The sequence below is a fragment of the Monodelphis domestica genome, chromosome 1 (genome assembly GCF_027887165.1).
Source record: "Monodelphis domestica isolate mMonDom1 chromosome 1, mMonDom1.pri, whole genome shotgun sequence".
Lineage (NCBI taxonomy): Eukaryota > Metazoa > Chordata > Mammalia > Didelphimorphia > Didelphidae > Monodelphis > Monodelphis domestica.
The window spans coordinates 551,047,272-551,064,231 of NC_077227.1; the positions used below are offsets into that span (position 1 = coordinate 551,047,272).

Consider the following 16,960-nt stretch of genomic DNA (forward strand, 5'->3'; position numbering starts at 1 on the left):
CTACCATTTTTTCTCTAGACATGGATGTATAATTAAAATTTTTTAACCTCCTTAAATATCCCTCTTCTGAGACTTCCAGAATAAGAGTATTTACTCACAATTAATTAGAAATTTATATTTCAGTATTTAACCCTTTTATTCTTTGTGACAGATATTAAGCACAAAGATCCCCATTCTTAATCTTCATTTGATTGTTCGTGAATATTGCTAAAGTGTGTCATTTAACAAAATATTTATTGAATGTCTACTTTATGAATTGTGTTAGGCACGATGGTGAAGATAAAAAGGAGTATAGAACCAATTGAGTGTTTTCATGAAATCCACTCACTTATTGAATAGAAAAAAATACACATCAGAGTAGAACTAAAAGTCTATAGTGTTATCAAAATAAGTGCCAAATGAAGAGAAGCCAGCATGGGTTAAAAAAAGAAAGGTTTGGTTAAGTTTGCCTCATTTTATTTTTTAATATAATAACTAGTTTGGGGGAACAACCGTAAACGTATTTGTATTTCAGCAAGGTACTTGTTTGTGTACTAATGTTCTTGTGGAGGAATATGGGAAAGATGCTATTGGTAGATTTATACCCATAGTGATTTTGTGGAAAGGGCGTTGCCTGAAGGGGAGTGTTTTCTAGTATTCACCTAGCTATATTCATAGCCCTGGCTTGTTTATCATTGTCCTTAGTTTTGGAAGAGGCATGGGTAGCTATTAAATTTTTCAGATTCAGTTTCATCATTCATTCAGATTTATTCAGAAAGCTGAAAAGGGTGAAGGCAATGTGTTGGATGACAGGATCAGAACGAAGAAAGATCTTCTCATATTTAATAGTAAAGTGCAACAAGATGAAAATTCTGCACTTTGGTTCAGTAAATCAGATGCACAAATACAATATGGGGGAGATAGCTTAGGTGATATTTCAGCATGTAATGAGCATAATGTGACTGTCCAAAAAGTTATTGGAGCCTTAGTCTATAAATAATGCCCAATGAAATTGCTGTTGGCTGTGGAAAGGGTTGGTGTAGGGGAGGGAGGTAAACAATGTGTTTATTGTAACCAAGGAATAATATTCTAAATTGACTAAATAAAGAAATTTAAAAGAAATTCAGCATATAAGTTGATGGAGCTGACAACCTTTTGTCAGACTGTGAAGCAATGAGTGAATAAATGATTGAAAAAATTATTAAGAGTTGTGTGTGTAGCATTGTGTTAAGTGCTTGAAACAAATGTAGAAAAATAACATATTCCCTGTGCTTGGAGAATTCATAATTTAATATGGGAATTTAGAAAATATAGGAGGTTTTGGTTGCAAGATAGATGACAAAGTCCACTGGTTCTTAGGGTGTCGTTTCAAGGCTGTTGATAATATAGCTCATTTTATGTCATTTCTAGTAGTAAAACTATATCTGTTTTAGATGGTAAATGATTTGTTCAGCACAAAAAGAACTTGGTAGCAAAAACTTTGTTTTTTTCCAGTCTTTAGTAGCTTTAGTAGCTAAGAAGAGAGGGGAGGGGTGCAATATTTCAGAGGCAGTTAACAACTTGCCCCTTTATTATGATCATTTCCCTCAATGCTGGTCATGGTAGCTGGGCTTGTAGTAGAGTTGATTATTTGGAGGATGTGCTCTTCCTCAGCATATTGAGTTTACCTGCCAAAAAGTGACAGTAAATTGGTGGTTGGTATTTGTGATGATGATGATGAAACACTTTTCCACAAAGGATATTCCTTTCATTGATGGCTGCATTGGTAAAGCTTAAGATAGAAAAATTGGCCTTGGGATGGATGTTTCTAGGAATCTAACTCTGGGTCTTGGGCTTTGTATACTTTAGTCTTAGGGGAGGTATAATTTGAGGTAGTAGCCATGGTTTTAACTCTCTAGCACATGTTATCTCTCATTCTCAAGATTCTTTTATGCATTCAGTACTCTTCTGGGTCTAAATCTATGATCTTGTAGTTTAGGATCTTTTTTTCTATTTCTATACATCATATTTAAGAAGGAATATAAAACAGTTTGAGTGCATCCAGAAGGAAACAATTAGGGATGGTATGGTGAGATACGCATGGTGTATTAGAATGAGTTCAAGCTCTGGATTAAGATGACATGTGTTCAAATCCTGTCTCTGATGAGTACTGTCTGTGTGTCCTTGAACAAGTCATTTAACACCTGAATCTCAGTTTCCTTATCTCTAAAATAAGGGTTTGGATTGTCTCTCAAATCCTTGGATATTTATTAATTCTAAGAGTCACTTATGTATCTATGACTAACTCAAAACCACCATGAGAATTGTTTCAAAATTTAATGTACAGAAGAGAAGGCTGATGGGAATAAGATAGTTATCTTCAAAACTGATGTATTTATAGGGATTTCACTTGAATTAAACTTACTCTGTTTTACCCCGGAAAGGACATAGTAAGGAATATGAGGAGTAGTCACAATGAAGTAGATTTTAGTTCAACATCAGGAAGAATTTTCCTAGAAACAATCAAAGATGGGATGGAATTCCTCATTAAGTAGTGAGTTTTCTCTCTACCAGAGTTGTTCAAGTGGAACATATGATGAATACTTTTCAGGGATGATAGAGATGGGACTGGTGCTTCATTGAGTTGAGGTCTTTGAGCTAGATGAATTTGAAGAGACCCATTTGTAATATTTATATGTTCCATGCTTCCATGTGCCTTCAGTTAGATTGTTTTCAAGAGGATCATTTTCAGAGAACCATTCTTATACATTATACATCTTTGTATCATGCAGACTCATCTAGCATAGGGTTATGAACAAAGAAGGTAGTGAGTGATATTTTTGTTTGGACTAAATTTGTGTTTTGAACACCTAATATATTTGTCTGCCATTCTTGGCCATTTTGATTAATTTTTACTGGCTATTTCTTCTTCTTCCAAAGGCGATTAGATTCAAATGCCCTCCATTGTGACTGTGAAATCCTATGGTTGGCAGACCTGCTAAAGACATATGCAGAGTCGGGGAATGCCCAGGCAGCTGCTACCTGTGAATATCCCAGGAGGATCCAAGGGAGATCTGTGGCTACTATAACACCAGAAGAACTAAATTGTGGTGAGTTTTTTCTTGGCACAATTCCAGATCAGTTTATCTGAAGTGGCTCCAGCACTGAAATTAGCCCTATTAGATTACCAGATTGGATTTGTGATTGTGTTTTAGTTTCCAAAAATGCAAACAAAAGTATAATGTTTCTATTAGGCACAATTCTATACAATATCTAGTTACTACTTTTAATTTCAGAAAGCTCCTAAGGAATTGCAATTTTCTATTTTCTTAGTGTCATTTTTTGGTAATACAACTTTTAGTTTTTCTTTTCTTTCTTTTTTTTTTCTGAAGGCTAGTTGCTTTTTGTTGAGATCAACTGCTACTGATTTCTCAACTCTTTTCCTCACTGGATTATTACTATAACAAGTTTCTTATCTTCTCCTGCACTCCCTATAGGGACTGGGATTTAAGGAAGAGAAATGAACTTTCTGCAACTAATACAAACTGATCAAAAGCAAATGTAGAAAGGTTTTGGAGATATATCCAGAGATAGTGGTATAATTGAACAGTTATAAGTAGATACATCTTGAGATCATAGGATTTAGAGACGAAGGGATTTTAAGGGAACTTCTGTTCTCAACCTCTTGTCTGATAGGGAAGGGAAATCACTTGCTTAAGGTCACATAGATAGTGAATAGTATAATGAGGATTTAACTGAGGTCTTTTGATTCCATTACTCTTACCAGCTGTTTGCCAGTTTGGATTATTGTGGAGAGTTTGTGTGGCTCCTCATTCCCATTCATCAGCTGACATGCCTTTTTGTCTACAGATGGGCCAATTCTAACAGCCTCTAGTTTATTCTTTTCCTGGTTGTAAACTGTGTTTAGCATTATAGTAGTAAATACTGCATCTGTCCTCAAGTTTCACTATGTCTGACCTGGAAAGGATCATAAATGAGAAAAAAAAATAGAAAATGAGACTGGAAGGAAATGTTGGTTTACATGTATTAGCTGTTCAATGTATTCGGAATACCATTCTAGATATTATGGGAGAAACTACTAAAGGGGATAAGGAAAAAACTTCTTCATTGTTTTCTTAACTAGTATTCAGTGTGCATTTTGTGATAGAGACATATTCTGTTTCCTTTGTTTTCTTATGGTCTTTCTTTTCTATTTGATATGTGTGTCAAGGAAGTTTATCCCCTCTCCCTCCTGAGGAGCTTTACCTGTCTATTAAACATTCCTGACATAGCAGAGCTGCTGCTGGGTTGCGTCTGTGTACGTTCTGTATGCCAATAAAAGTCAAGGCTGGGGGCTTCTTGGGAGAGAACTGCAGAAGAATTGAAAGGGAAAAACAGAGCAGGCAGGTGAGGAAGGAATGAGGAAGAGACTGGCAGGCTAAGCACCATGTGGTCAGGTTTCTTAGGAACGTTTGTCTACCTTTCCAATAAACTTTATAAAATATATATATCGGGGTAGAAATATTTATTTTAATTATTTATTTTAATTATTACATATGGCATTTATGAATGAGGTTTTAACTCCTTGATAATACCTAGTCCTGAGGTCTTTTCTCTTATTCATTAACTATTATAAATTGGCTGTTGAAATTCAATTCATTTGAATTAGGTATAAGGAGGTATTCCAGGTACTTGGGATGGATACAAAAATCTACATTCAGTCTTCCCTCAAGGAACTTATGTTCTACTGTGGTAGTAACTTATATGGTCTCTTAGGTGTGCAAAGCTCCTTCCTCACCACCCAATAGTTCAAATATTATTTTCCAGAATTTATTTAGTGATGAAACTGAGGTACTCACCAGTGCTTAAGTAAATCACCCATTTTCACATAGCTAATAAGTGCCTAAGAAAGGATTTGAATTCAGGTTTTCTGGCTCCTGGTTCAACAACACTATATCACTTTGTCTCTTATGGATAAAGAAAAGTAAATACAACATATGGTAATTGAAGAAGCAAAAAACATTGACAACTGGAGGCAGCAGAACAGCCCAGAAAGGCTTGATTTCTGAGTTGCTGAAGTAATGACATCACAATTTTCTTATGGCTTCACACACACACACACACACACACACACACACACACACACACGTACACACACACGCACGCACACACACACACACACACACGTACACACACACGCACGCACGCACACACGTACACACACACACGCACACGCACACGCACACACACACACACACGAGTGTTTCTTTTTTTTTTTATAAAATCTAACAGTTCACAGTTTCCCACACAATATTTTTGTTATTCTTTTTATAGTGAAATGTTTGTGTTTGAGGAACTCACATTCTAATAGAGGAAGATAATACAAAGAGACTTCAACTTTAAGGCAAATAGATTGGCCTCATGGTCCTTAGCATTCTAAGTTCATGGTAAAAAAAAAAGATATTTTTTAAATTGGACAAATAAAAAACAAAGAGAAAATGGCTAGGAAATATTAGCTTAATTGTTCAACTTTGGTCATATTTAGCAAAAATAAAAAGGTAAATAAATTGATTTGTTTTGACACTTGACAATGACATAAGATGTTTATTTTTCATTTTTCTTCATTTTATTTATGTTCTCTGGATATTCCCAGGAAGTGTATTGATAAGACCATGTTTGAACTTCTATAATTGACAAAATTTAATCACTACATAGCCTGACAGCTGCTATTTCCAAAATGTGTTTGCTGTATGTCTAAAAGGAAAAATAATGTTGGCATTGTAGTGTAGTTGGCAATACCACAAGATTTAGACACAGACATCCTGGGTTCATATTTTGGCTCTGCTGATGGCTAAACTAGATAGCTTTGCTCAAGTCACTTCTCTCTGGACTTCTGTTTCATCCTTTGTAAGATGAGGTGGTTGGATTAGACCATGTCTTAAGTTTCTTCCAAGCTTTCAATTCAACGATCTTATAAAAACATGAGGTAGAACTTGTTAAATTTATTCTGCTCCTCATACTAAATATTTTAATATAGTTGATTCCTAATTTCTATATTGTTTATTTTGATTTCCTTTAGCATTTGTTCATTTAGTCTCTGGCATGCATTAAGAGACAAACATATATATGTATACATGTATATATATACAAAGTGATCCCTTACCTATCATGGATTTTATTTCAGAGACCCCAGCAATAGTTAAAATCCACAAAGTAGCAGTGTTATATTGATTTTATTTTATCATATATATATATGTATATTTTTAAGGCTTTATAAACCCTTTCCACTCATATATAAACCTTTTCTACGCTTTATAACCCACAATCACTGAGCCAATAAGCATCCTGGATACAGAACACAGTGCTGTGGTTGGTTGCTTTTCATTCCATCAGTCAATAATGTGCCACATTAAGTGTAACTCCAGCATACAGAATTATATATATATATATATATATATATACATATATATATATATATATGTATATATATTTAAAAAAACCCCATGATACAGTGAAGCCCCGATAAGGGAATTACTACATAGCGAGGGACGACTTTATACAGTGGTACCTTGACACATGAGTTTAATTGGTTCCATGGCCAAGTATTTACTTGTGTGTCAAATTGAATTTCCCCATTTAAATTAATGGAAATACAAGTAATTTGTTCTGGCCCCAAAAAAACACATGAATATTTTTTTGTTTTATATATAAGCTTTTAAATATGAAAATGTTCTTTATAAATATCAAATAAATATATTTGCAGATAATAAGAAACATATAAATAAATACACTGTCTTATGAAATATTATTTACCTTCAATGTCAGGTGAAGATGCTGGCTGAGGAGGTTTTCATTTCATGTGCCATTGCTGAACATAACTTATTCTCTACAAATGTAATGCTACATTTAAAAGCAAAATTGACCATATACATAACTTATGACATGTAATTTTACTGTTAAACTTAAATGCTATTTTTTTTACTTACTTAATTATCATTTTTCTTCATTTAATTTTGGCTGTTTTGCCACACTTTCCTTGATTTCACTTAGAGGCTGTTTTAACAAAATCCATTCCATGGAACTTTGTTTCTTCCTTCCTTTCAGAATGTTTCATTAATGTGTGAAACAAATGTTACACAGTTCCAAAGTACGACCTGTTGCAACTTTTTCTGGGTGTGTTTTTTCAATAAACTTTAATTTTTTTCCCCAAATCCTCAACATTATCTTAATCTCACTTTAATGACTAACTCATCTACCTGGTGCTCCTCCAACTAATTTCCTGCAAAATCTCCTTCTGCTGCTGTTGCTGCTGCTGCAACTCCTTCAATTACTCCATCATCAGGACTCATGGTTAAAAGTTAAGAAATTTGCCAAAAAAAGCCTGATATAAAGACAAAAATAAGGAAGGAAGCAAAAGCAATTCAATACAGATGCTTGTATGTCCAGATAAACACTGAACTAAATGAGACAGCCTCATGAAACTTGTGAAACTGAATGTTCAGCAGGCTATCTAATGGAGAGTGGTGGAAGCTTGTGGTTCAAATATTCACTTTTGAATTGAAGCAAAAAATCCTGATCATGACTGCTCGTATCTCAAATTGCTTATGACTTAAGGTGCTCGTGTATCAAGGTACCACTGTATAATAAGACCTCATTTTATGCAACCAATATGTTCCAAGGCCTTTCTTTAAAGCTGAATATCTCACATAATAGTAAGTAAGTATTTCTGATACAAACATACCTAGAGATTTACGACTTTCCTTACGTTTTTCAGAGCTACAAATTCACCACTCTTGTACTTTGGGGCCATTATTAATGACGAGTGTTAATGAAGCAAAGAGAAGTAGAGCTCTGACATGGACATGACTTTTTTACAAACAGAAACTCTAGACGAAGATTGATGCAGAAGCTAAAGTTTGGTGCAAAACAGTGTTGCAGTTTACACTAATATTTCTTACCTGGAGAATGAGCATGATTGGGTGAATTGCTGTGAGACTTTATACTTCTTAGGAAAATGGTTTAGATTGTGAGATTTAAAATGGTTGAGGTCTTAAACTGTAGTGAGTTAAAATGGTGGAAGATATAAATTGTGATAGATATAAGGGAGGGTGAGTAAATTTGACCGCAGAAAATATGTTTCACTACAGTGTCTTGGGTTTAAAATCAAATATAAGGTGGTCACCAGGGAAATATTCCCAATTATTCAAATACCCAAGTCAATTGGGTTTTATAGAGATTTTAATTAACAATACAATGAGTAATCAAAGAAAGAGAGAGAGAGTAAGAAAGGAATAAGTATGAAGGACCTCAAGCCAATATGGCCTAGACCTGAGTCTTAGGAGAGAAATCAGTCAGTCTTAACACTCACCACAAGGTCTGCCTAAACAAGGATTCTAGTGACACCAGGCCAGCTCCATCTCAGCTGACTTCACCAGAGAGCCTTCCAGCCAGAGACTGTTCCAAAGGGCCTTTCTCCAGAGCCTCTATCAAGAGATTCTTCCCAAGCGATCCTCATCAGAGATCCTCCAAAAGGATTTCTCCTCAAGAGATTCTGCTTTTTCTTATATCTGGGTTTTTCTCCCATGTCATCTCTCCTAAGTCCCTACATCTACCAATCACTGTAGATGCTTTCCAAACGACTGCCCATCTAAATTCCTGCTAAGTTGACCAAATCTCCTCAGTAAGTCTGAAGGAGAGAAAACACAGCTGAGTCAACTAATCTCATCAAGAGAAAACTTGCCCGACCCTTTTAGGTACCTAGCATCCCATTGTATCAATTCTAAAAACAGGCCTGGCTCAAAGAACTCCTTGCCTCATTATAAGTATGGGTCTAAGTACTTTCATTGTTTAGCAAGGAGTTTTCTCCCCTAAAGCAGTCTTAAGTACTGTTGGAGTAGAGGTCCTCCCATTTCTGATCCTGGCGAGTTCTCACATCAAAATGGGGAATGTTTCTCAGTAGGGAATTTGTTCCAATTAAGAATTCCCCGATGGGAAAATTTTTAACATTCACAAGTCTGAGAGATTTCAAGATTTACAAGATTTAGCACATAATTAAGCATTTTTATTTATTTTTCTGCCTTAATTTTTTTAAATGCCAATTGTATATACCTGAATTCATGTGTATTGAGATTTCAGCAAATGAGAGCCTAATGGACACACATGTACACATGCATGTGTGTATAAATATGTACACACATATACTCCCATGGGTGCTGCAGAGTTGCTTGCCTACTATTCCTTAGAGATTTCTACAGGAGAAACAGTGAAAGAATAAGTTGGAAAGATGAAGAGAGAGAACTCCTTACAATAATTCCAAAGGAGGCCTGCTTAACCTGGTGTGAAGAAGAATGCATTAAAGAAAGGAGAATAGAAGCAGAATAGGTAGACACCATAGCTGATAATTTGACTAGAAATGAATAAGAAGTCCTTGGCCACCAATTTGTGTTTACAATTTCATTAATTATTATTTCATTAAGGTAATTTGTTTCTTTTTCTTTGTTGGCATTTGAATTTGTCTCATGTAGAAGAGCCACAGGCACTTGGTTTTGTAATAATTAATTTTTATTCTTACTGCTTAAGAATATCTGTATAAAATTAGAAATGGAATATCTCTAATTAATGGAACATTCATTCTCAACTTTTTATTTTGTAGATGATGAAGCTTTGCCCAGAAAAGGGAAATAATGGGTTCAAGGTCATATAGTAAATAGTGAAATGGAGATTTGAACTCATTTCTTCTGAATCCATCACTATACCTAGGCATAGAGATGTTTTGTGAGTTTGAATTGTTGGAGAGAGTTTAAGCTATTTCCAATTGCCTTTCATTTGGTGTCCTGATTCTTTTTATCCAGAGAAATACAAGTGGATGGATGTGATACAAAAGTTAGCAAGTATGAGAACAAAATAAAATAAAAATTGAATGTTTTATGGTTTATTGGGTCCTCATTTATGAAGTAGAGGTAATAATATTTAGCTCTATTTATTGAACAGGATTGTTATTAGGAAATATTCATATACCATAAAGGGTTATATAAATATGAAAGAAAAAATTGAGTTTATCCCTGTTAGCTAGTTAATAGAGAGGTTTGTCTGTTGAAGGCAGCAGAGCTGTGTGTGATCTTATGCTGGATCTCGTTTTTTACTTTTTTTCATGCATTCCAGGTTTGCTGCTAGAAAATCATTCAGGAAATATGGGGCCTACAATAGGAGTGATTACATCTGATATTCACTTTATAAAACCTTCTTGGTTTTATTAATCTATAAAATTTCTTAGAGACTGGTCTTAATAAGCATTTTTAAAATTCATTTGTTGTAGTCATGGTACAAATTAGAATTCTGTTCAGGGAACCATTTGTAGAGTTTCTTAAAATATTTGACATGATGCATTCATCACATTTTTTGAAAAAATTATAAAGGCAAAATATCCCCATTTACTTTTACTTGACAATTTTAAAGGAAGTAATGTTTCCTTTTCATTTCTTGATACAGAAAGGCCAAGGATTACATCAGAGCCTCAGGATGTGGATGTGACCTCTGGGAATACAGTCTATTTCACTTGCAGAGCTGAAGGCAATCCCAAACCAGAAATAATTTGGCTTCGAAACAAGTAAGTTGGAGGAAGAAAAATAATTTGATGAGTACAGTAGATATTTAATATTTTTACACGTGAAACAATCACCATCTACCATTTTTACTGAGTTTTTAAAACCCACATTTTTTCTTCCCTTTAGAGAAAAAAATAGGTGCTACTTTTTCATCATCTCATTTTTATCTTTCCTGCCCTTTTTTGGTAGGGCTTTGAAATTATAAGCAAAGACTCATGGGAGTTTAAAAAAATCTTCAGTCAGATTAACAACTATACTTTGATTTAAGTTAGAGTGCATTTTCTCTTAGGCACTTTTTTCCCCAAATAGTAGAATACATTCTATTTAATCAGAATATGACCATCATAAGGGCTCCATGTTTTTGTTTTACTTTGTATTCCCAGTGCTTAGCACAGAATAAAATTTTAATAAATATTTGTTAACTGATTGCCTCTGACTAGCTATACAATGGAATAGATCAAGAATACAATATGTTACTTATAGCTATTTGGGTGCAGTGGTAAGAAGAGCTAGACCTTTTACTTGTGCTCAGATTCAATTTGTTTCCCTCAAACTTCTCTTTTATTTTCTCTGACTTCTGTTCCCCTTTAAAATTTTCAAGTCTATGTGGTCTAAGGTCAGCGGTACCAAATGAATATATGGGATGATTTCTTTCCATATTTATTGTTTAAGGTTTGAGGGTGTCATATAGGGAGAAATTTGAGTATCCATCTGGGACTGTAGTGGTTTCTGCATGCATCTTTTCCTGAACTAAACATAATTAAGCTCTAAACATGGTTTTAGAAAAGATTTCCTTTAATTCTAAATTGGGAAACACCACCTTTTGATTTCCCATTCTTGACTCTCCACATCCACAAATATCTTCATATAGATTCTATCTGTCAATTCTTAGTTGATAGCCTCTTCTGAGTAAGCATTTTGAGTGGATAAAGGAAACCTGAAGTACTAAGAGATATAGTTTACAATTATTTTTGCAACTTGTGAAACCTAGTTATGTCTAATGTATCTTAGGATGCAAGTTCTTCAAAGCCAAATCCAAATGGATAATGTTGAGAGGAGAAGAGCAAAGACCTAAATGTTTGCATTATTTATCCCCATTTGATAGTAGCACAATAGGGGGAAAAGCCCAAAATTAGGCACATAAATTCAGTGTTTGTGAAAAATAAAGGACTTTTCCTGTGAATTCCACATAGCAATTTTGAGAGTTATCAGGAACAATAAATAATGTATGTACCTTTTGCTTCTTTGTACATTTATGAAATTACATTCCAAAATTACAATAATATTAATGATCCCCTTCTCCACATGGCTGACAAATTGATATTTCTAAAACCCAAATTTGTCACTCTATTAAAAAATTCTTAGTAGCTCCCTGTTGCCTCTAGTATACAAAACAAATTCCCAGCCTCATAACTCTGCCTTTATCCTAACCTACCTTTTTTCCCCTATTTTATATTACTTAGATTTGACACAGTTTCCATTTCAGTCGAAATATCCAATTAGTTATCACTTACCCCTAACTTCCTCTCTCTCATCTACATGACTTTCCCAATTGGACTCTTACTTATGGTATTCATTTCCTCCTCATCACTGCCTCATGGACTCTTTACCAGTCTTCAAAATACTGGTTTAGATGCTTGCTCCCAAACCAAGACTTTCAGATTGACTATGTTATTAATGTTAGATGCTTGCTCCCAAACCAAGACTTTCAGATTGACTATGTTATTAATGTTAGATGCTTGCTCCCAAACCAAGACTTTCAGATTGACTATGTTATTAATGTTTTCTTCCCTTGAAAATTATTTCATATGACATTGAAATACATTGTATTTATTGGCATATATTTGCCATGTATGTATTTCCCATTAATTTTAAGTTCCTCTAGGGCAGAGATCATTTTTATTTTTGTTTGTCCATGCATAGTGTAGAAGTTTAATAAATGTTTGTTGAATTGAAGTCAATTAACTTCAAACACCCTGATTTTTGTATTAATAACCACACAAATTTATTTAAGAAAGCAGGAACTTTTAATCTCAAAGAACTTGGGTGCAAATGGACATGTAGATAATACAAAAACAACCAAATAAGGCAGGAAAATAATTACATTAACTATAGTAAATGATCATATCATAAGCATGTGTTAGATAAATTCATCTTATTAATTGACAGTGAAGGGATAATAAAAGGATTCCCACTCATGGAATCTGATATAGCCGATATTTCCCAAATCAGGCAATAAAGCTTCCTACAGGTTAGGACATTTCAAGAGTAGACTGATTAAGGAACAGAAGATTCTTTGGTTGATTGGTGGGGAGAAGACAGTTTGTTTGTATGTAACATGGACTACCAGTAGAGAATGTTTGGAGACAGGAGGGGGATAACTAAAGAAAATAGGTATTAAAAATGATCTTTTTATCCCTATTAAATGTTAGAAATTTTATGCTAAATCTACTGGAGGAAATTTTTTCCCTGATGGGATATTTAGTGATAATTTTTTCATGTAAACTTTTCCTTCCAGCAAAATATTCATTTATTTGTAGTTTTTCTTAAAGATTATAATACTTTAGACACTGAAGATTGCATTTACTTTATAAGTGAAAAACAATACCTTTTGTCTGTTTAAAAATAGTTTTTATTAACGATCTAGAAAAGATATTTTTTCTCATTCTTATCTGTAAGATCCAATATCTTACCTTTTTTTTTTTAAACATTCAGACTTTTACCTCTTGCTGCAAACCATGATCTTGGTAAAAATCTGTGATTTCTGTTTTTGTGCACTAATCAATGATGATCTAAAACAAATTCACATCCAAACAAGAAGGTAATCTGTGGGTTAAGAAAGGCCATGTGGCAATATGTGATAGCTCCTTTGTCCTTGGCTGGCTGACTTAACTACATGACCAAGCAAAGTAGGAATGGAATGTGTAAAGACAATTGAATGTGGCAGGAATCCAGTTATAGATTATAACTGTCTAAAGTAATCTTCAAAGTCATGTGAAAGATAAAGCCATTAAGTACCTTGGGAATCACACATGTGTAAGCAGAGGAGGTATTTTAAGTTAGTTTGGGAATAGTAACAATTTGTTGTCTGTTATAAAAGTGTGATAGTGAGTGAGTGGGTGGAGTTAAGCATGTGCAAATTTTATCATTTATATCAAAATGATTATTTTTTATTCTGTTTGTAATTATATTTTAGTTTTAAACTTTGAGTCAACCAGGTCCCAGAAAAAGGTTCTATCTCTTTAATTCTTCTATCTCTTGGGTGCAATTATTATTGTTTCTAGATCTCTGTCCATTTAAAAATTTTTAAACCTATATTTCAATTCCATTTATCAAATATGTATTATGCAGCGACTACAAGGCATCGTCCAAGACAGAAATAAAAGTCTCTGTATTCAAAGAATGTATATTCTAGTCCAAAAACTATAATCATGTAGCTTTTTCTTATGGACTACCTTTTACACAGGACTACCCAAGAAGGGGTGGTCTTGAGATGGTGAGGAGTGTTTGAGATGGGACTGCATTTTGGGATTTGGGCAGATTCTAGCCCCAGGTTTCCCTAAGAATTCCCAAGTGTCTTTCTTTATGATTAGAAGCATCACTTCTGCTTGTGTGCTTAAAAACATGTTAGCCCACTAGATTTCTATCTTTACAGTAACGAGCTGAGTATGAAAACAGATTCCCGTTTAAACTTGTTAGATGATGGAACTCTGATGATTCAGAACACTCAGGAGACAGACCAAGGAATTTACCAGTGTATGGCAAAAAATGTAGCAGGAGAAGTAAAAACTCAGGAAGTCACCCTTAGATACTTTGGTTCTCCAGGTAAGCTGATATCATTTAAGCAATTTTCCTTTTTAACCAAGGCCTTACTCTTTCCAGCCTCCAGGATTATATTAATTCATATTAGGTTGCTTATTTGTTAGTATCACAAGACTGAGGAAGCCAAGCTGGGAAATTAAAAACAGGTGATCTAGTTTGACCTGCTGTATTCTGTGGTCCAATTCAACTATGGTCCAATGTACATTGGACATTTAGGTATTTAACATTGGATTCTGGTCACAAGAATGTGTTTGGGACCTAAATTATTTAATGGATTCTTGGACCCTTTATTGTTGCTTGGGGGGGGGGGAGATGGAGGGCAGAGTAGATCAAGGTATATAGCATGCCTTTTTTTTTTAACTCTTGCCTACTATCTTGGAATTATTATTAAATATTGGTTCCAAAGCAGAAAAGCGGTGAGCTAGGCAATAGGGGTTAAGTGGCTTGCCCAGGGTCACATAGTAGGAAGTATTTGAGGTAATATTTGAACCCAAGGACCCACCCCCCACCCACCTGTCTTCAGGCCTGGTTCATAATCCACCAAACTGCCCTCTTTATGTGTTAGTATTATCATCTTTACCTCTAAAAAGCCTTGTGGCAATGATAATAATAATCATAATAATAATCTATGGCATTTCAATGGAATATTATGCTGCTGAAGCAAGACTCTTTGTCTATTTAACTCGTTACTTGCTAATGTACTTTTCATAGCACATAAAACACATATTTATAAGTTACTTCATGGGCAAAAATTTAAATACTCTTAAAAGCAACTTTTTGGATTGTTTACGGGCAATTGTCATGATTTGCGAAAGATAATATAAGATGAAAACTAGTAAGAGTTTTGTTATTTGTAATTTTAATCATTTGGAGGTCTGGAACACAAAACATATTGCAAAAGGTAGTAATTTATATAAAGAAATTCTTTAACATTACCATTTATGCCACTGCAAAATAAGAAATCATCAAAATCACAATAATAATAGCTCACATTTATATGTTAGTTTAATTTGCTTATAAAGAGTTTTAATTATATCTCATTTGATCTGTACAATCCCTGTGACATTGGTACTATTATTATCCCATTTAACAGGAGAGGAAATTGAAGCTATGGCACATTAAATGACCAATAGGGTTAGGTGACTTACCCAGTATCACACACCTAGTGTCTGAAGCCAATTTGTCTCCTTTAAAGTTGTACATTTATTCAAAGAAGGAGAGGATTCACATAGAATTGAATAGTTTAAAATGGATTGCTAAATTTGTTTTTCTTCCTGAGAAATTAATTAAGTTCTTCCATGCTATGCCAAGAAAAATAGAATAGCAGTATGTTTAAAACCTTGAAAGGTCCGACCTTTAAGAGAGCAACAGTAACTCAGACCACATCTGATCTTAAATTAATGAGTTGTTTTCCTCCAAGCTAAGATGGCACTTAAAAAAATCATTTGTTCTAATTTTGTTTTTGACATCCTTTGAGTATTATCCATTGCAAAGGTAGATGAAACTGGTGTCAAAGAGAGTATTTCCTTCTATTCCAATTTTTAAACAAAGCAGTGTATTAAATCATTGGAAATGGTTTCAAGGCTTTAATTTCTTTTTCTCTTTCTTTCGTGTTCTTGGAATAGCTAGACCCAGTTTTGTCATCCAGCCACAGAACACAGAGGTGTTGGTTGGAGAAAGTGTTACTTTAGAATGCAGTGCTACTGGCCACCCACTACCTCGAATTACCTGGACAAAAGGTGACAGAACACCCTTGCCAACTGATCCACGTGTCAATATTACTCCTTCTGGTGGTCTTTACATTGAAAAAGTAATCCAGGAAGATAGTGGGGAGTATATTTGTTTTGCAGCCAACAATGTAGATAGCATCCATGCAACGGCATACATCATTGTGCAAGGTGAGTGCCATCAAAATTAGAAAAAAGAAATGTTTGCAAATAATAGAATTTTATTGCTGAAATGGATCTTAATATGGTTATCTGATATAATCCATTATCTTTCTGCTTTATATTCAGTAAGAAAACTAATGCTGAGCAAGTTTACGTGGCTTGCAAAAGGTTATACTAACAGTTCCAGGGTTAAATGTAACCCAGATCTCTAGATTTTCATTTCAGCCCTTCTTCCATTACTGCATTAGTTTGGATCCTTTTGAAACTTCTTTTTGCATATTCATATATCTTAATTTTTTTACAGGTAAAATTAATATAATGCTTAATTTTGTTTTTCTAAGGTGTTTTAAAAATAATCCATCAATGCCTTCCCTTCTCCTAAAGTTATGGGTAAATAAATAGATCTCAATTTAGTGACACTGTACAAATCTTCCATTGCTCAACTCAAATGCAACCTGAATTGTTAATAAAATGTGACCACAAAATTTGAGTTTACCATTCTTAATGGCCATTTAGTTCAATCCATATATGAAACTCCTCTGTAATGTGCTTGACATATCATTATTAGAAGGAGAGTGAGAGGAAATACGCATTTACATAGCACCTAATTTGTGCCAGGTATTGTGCTAAAAATATTAAAATAATCATGTTTGATCTTCACAACAAGGAAGTAGTTGCTTTATTATT

The 16,960-nt window shown here is 34.2% G+C and overlaps 1 protein-coding gene and 1 long non-coding RNA gene across 3 annotated transcripts in view; one reads left to right on the forward strand and one right to left on the reverse strand.

Moving 5' to 3' along the window:
* The window catches only part of PXDN (peroxidasin), a 168,529-nt gene that overhangs the window by 104,442 nt on the left and 47,127 nt on the right, over positions 1-16,960 (forward strand). For both annotated transcript variants that reach the window (XM_001381344.5, XM_056813382.1), the window contains 4 exons: positions 2,899-3,068; positions 10,447-10,564; positions 14,218-14,387; positions 16,010-16,282. In XM_001381344.5, the coding sequence (XP_001381381.2) occupies positions 2,899-3,068; positions 10,447-10,564; positions 14,218-14,387; positions 16,010-16,282 (731 nt within the window). The remainder of the gene's footprint in view (positions 1-2,898; positions 3,069-10,446; positions 10,565-14,217; positions 14,388-16,009; positions 16,283-16,960) is intronic.
* On the reverse strand, positions 334-4,786 carry LOC103106236 (uncharacterized). The gene is made up of 3 exons (XR_458816.3): positions 4,225-4,786; positions 3,743-3,936; positions 334-1,646 (listed from the first exon to the last, which is right to left on the reverse strand). It is a non-coding gene; the product is annotated as an uncharacterized LOC103106236 (long non-coding RNA).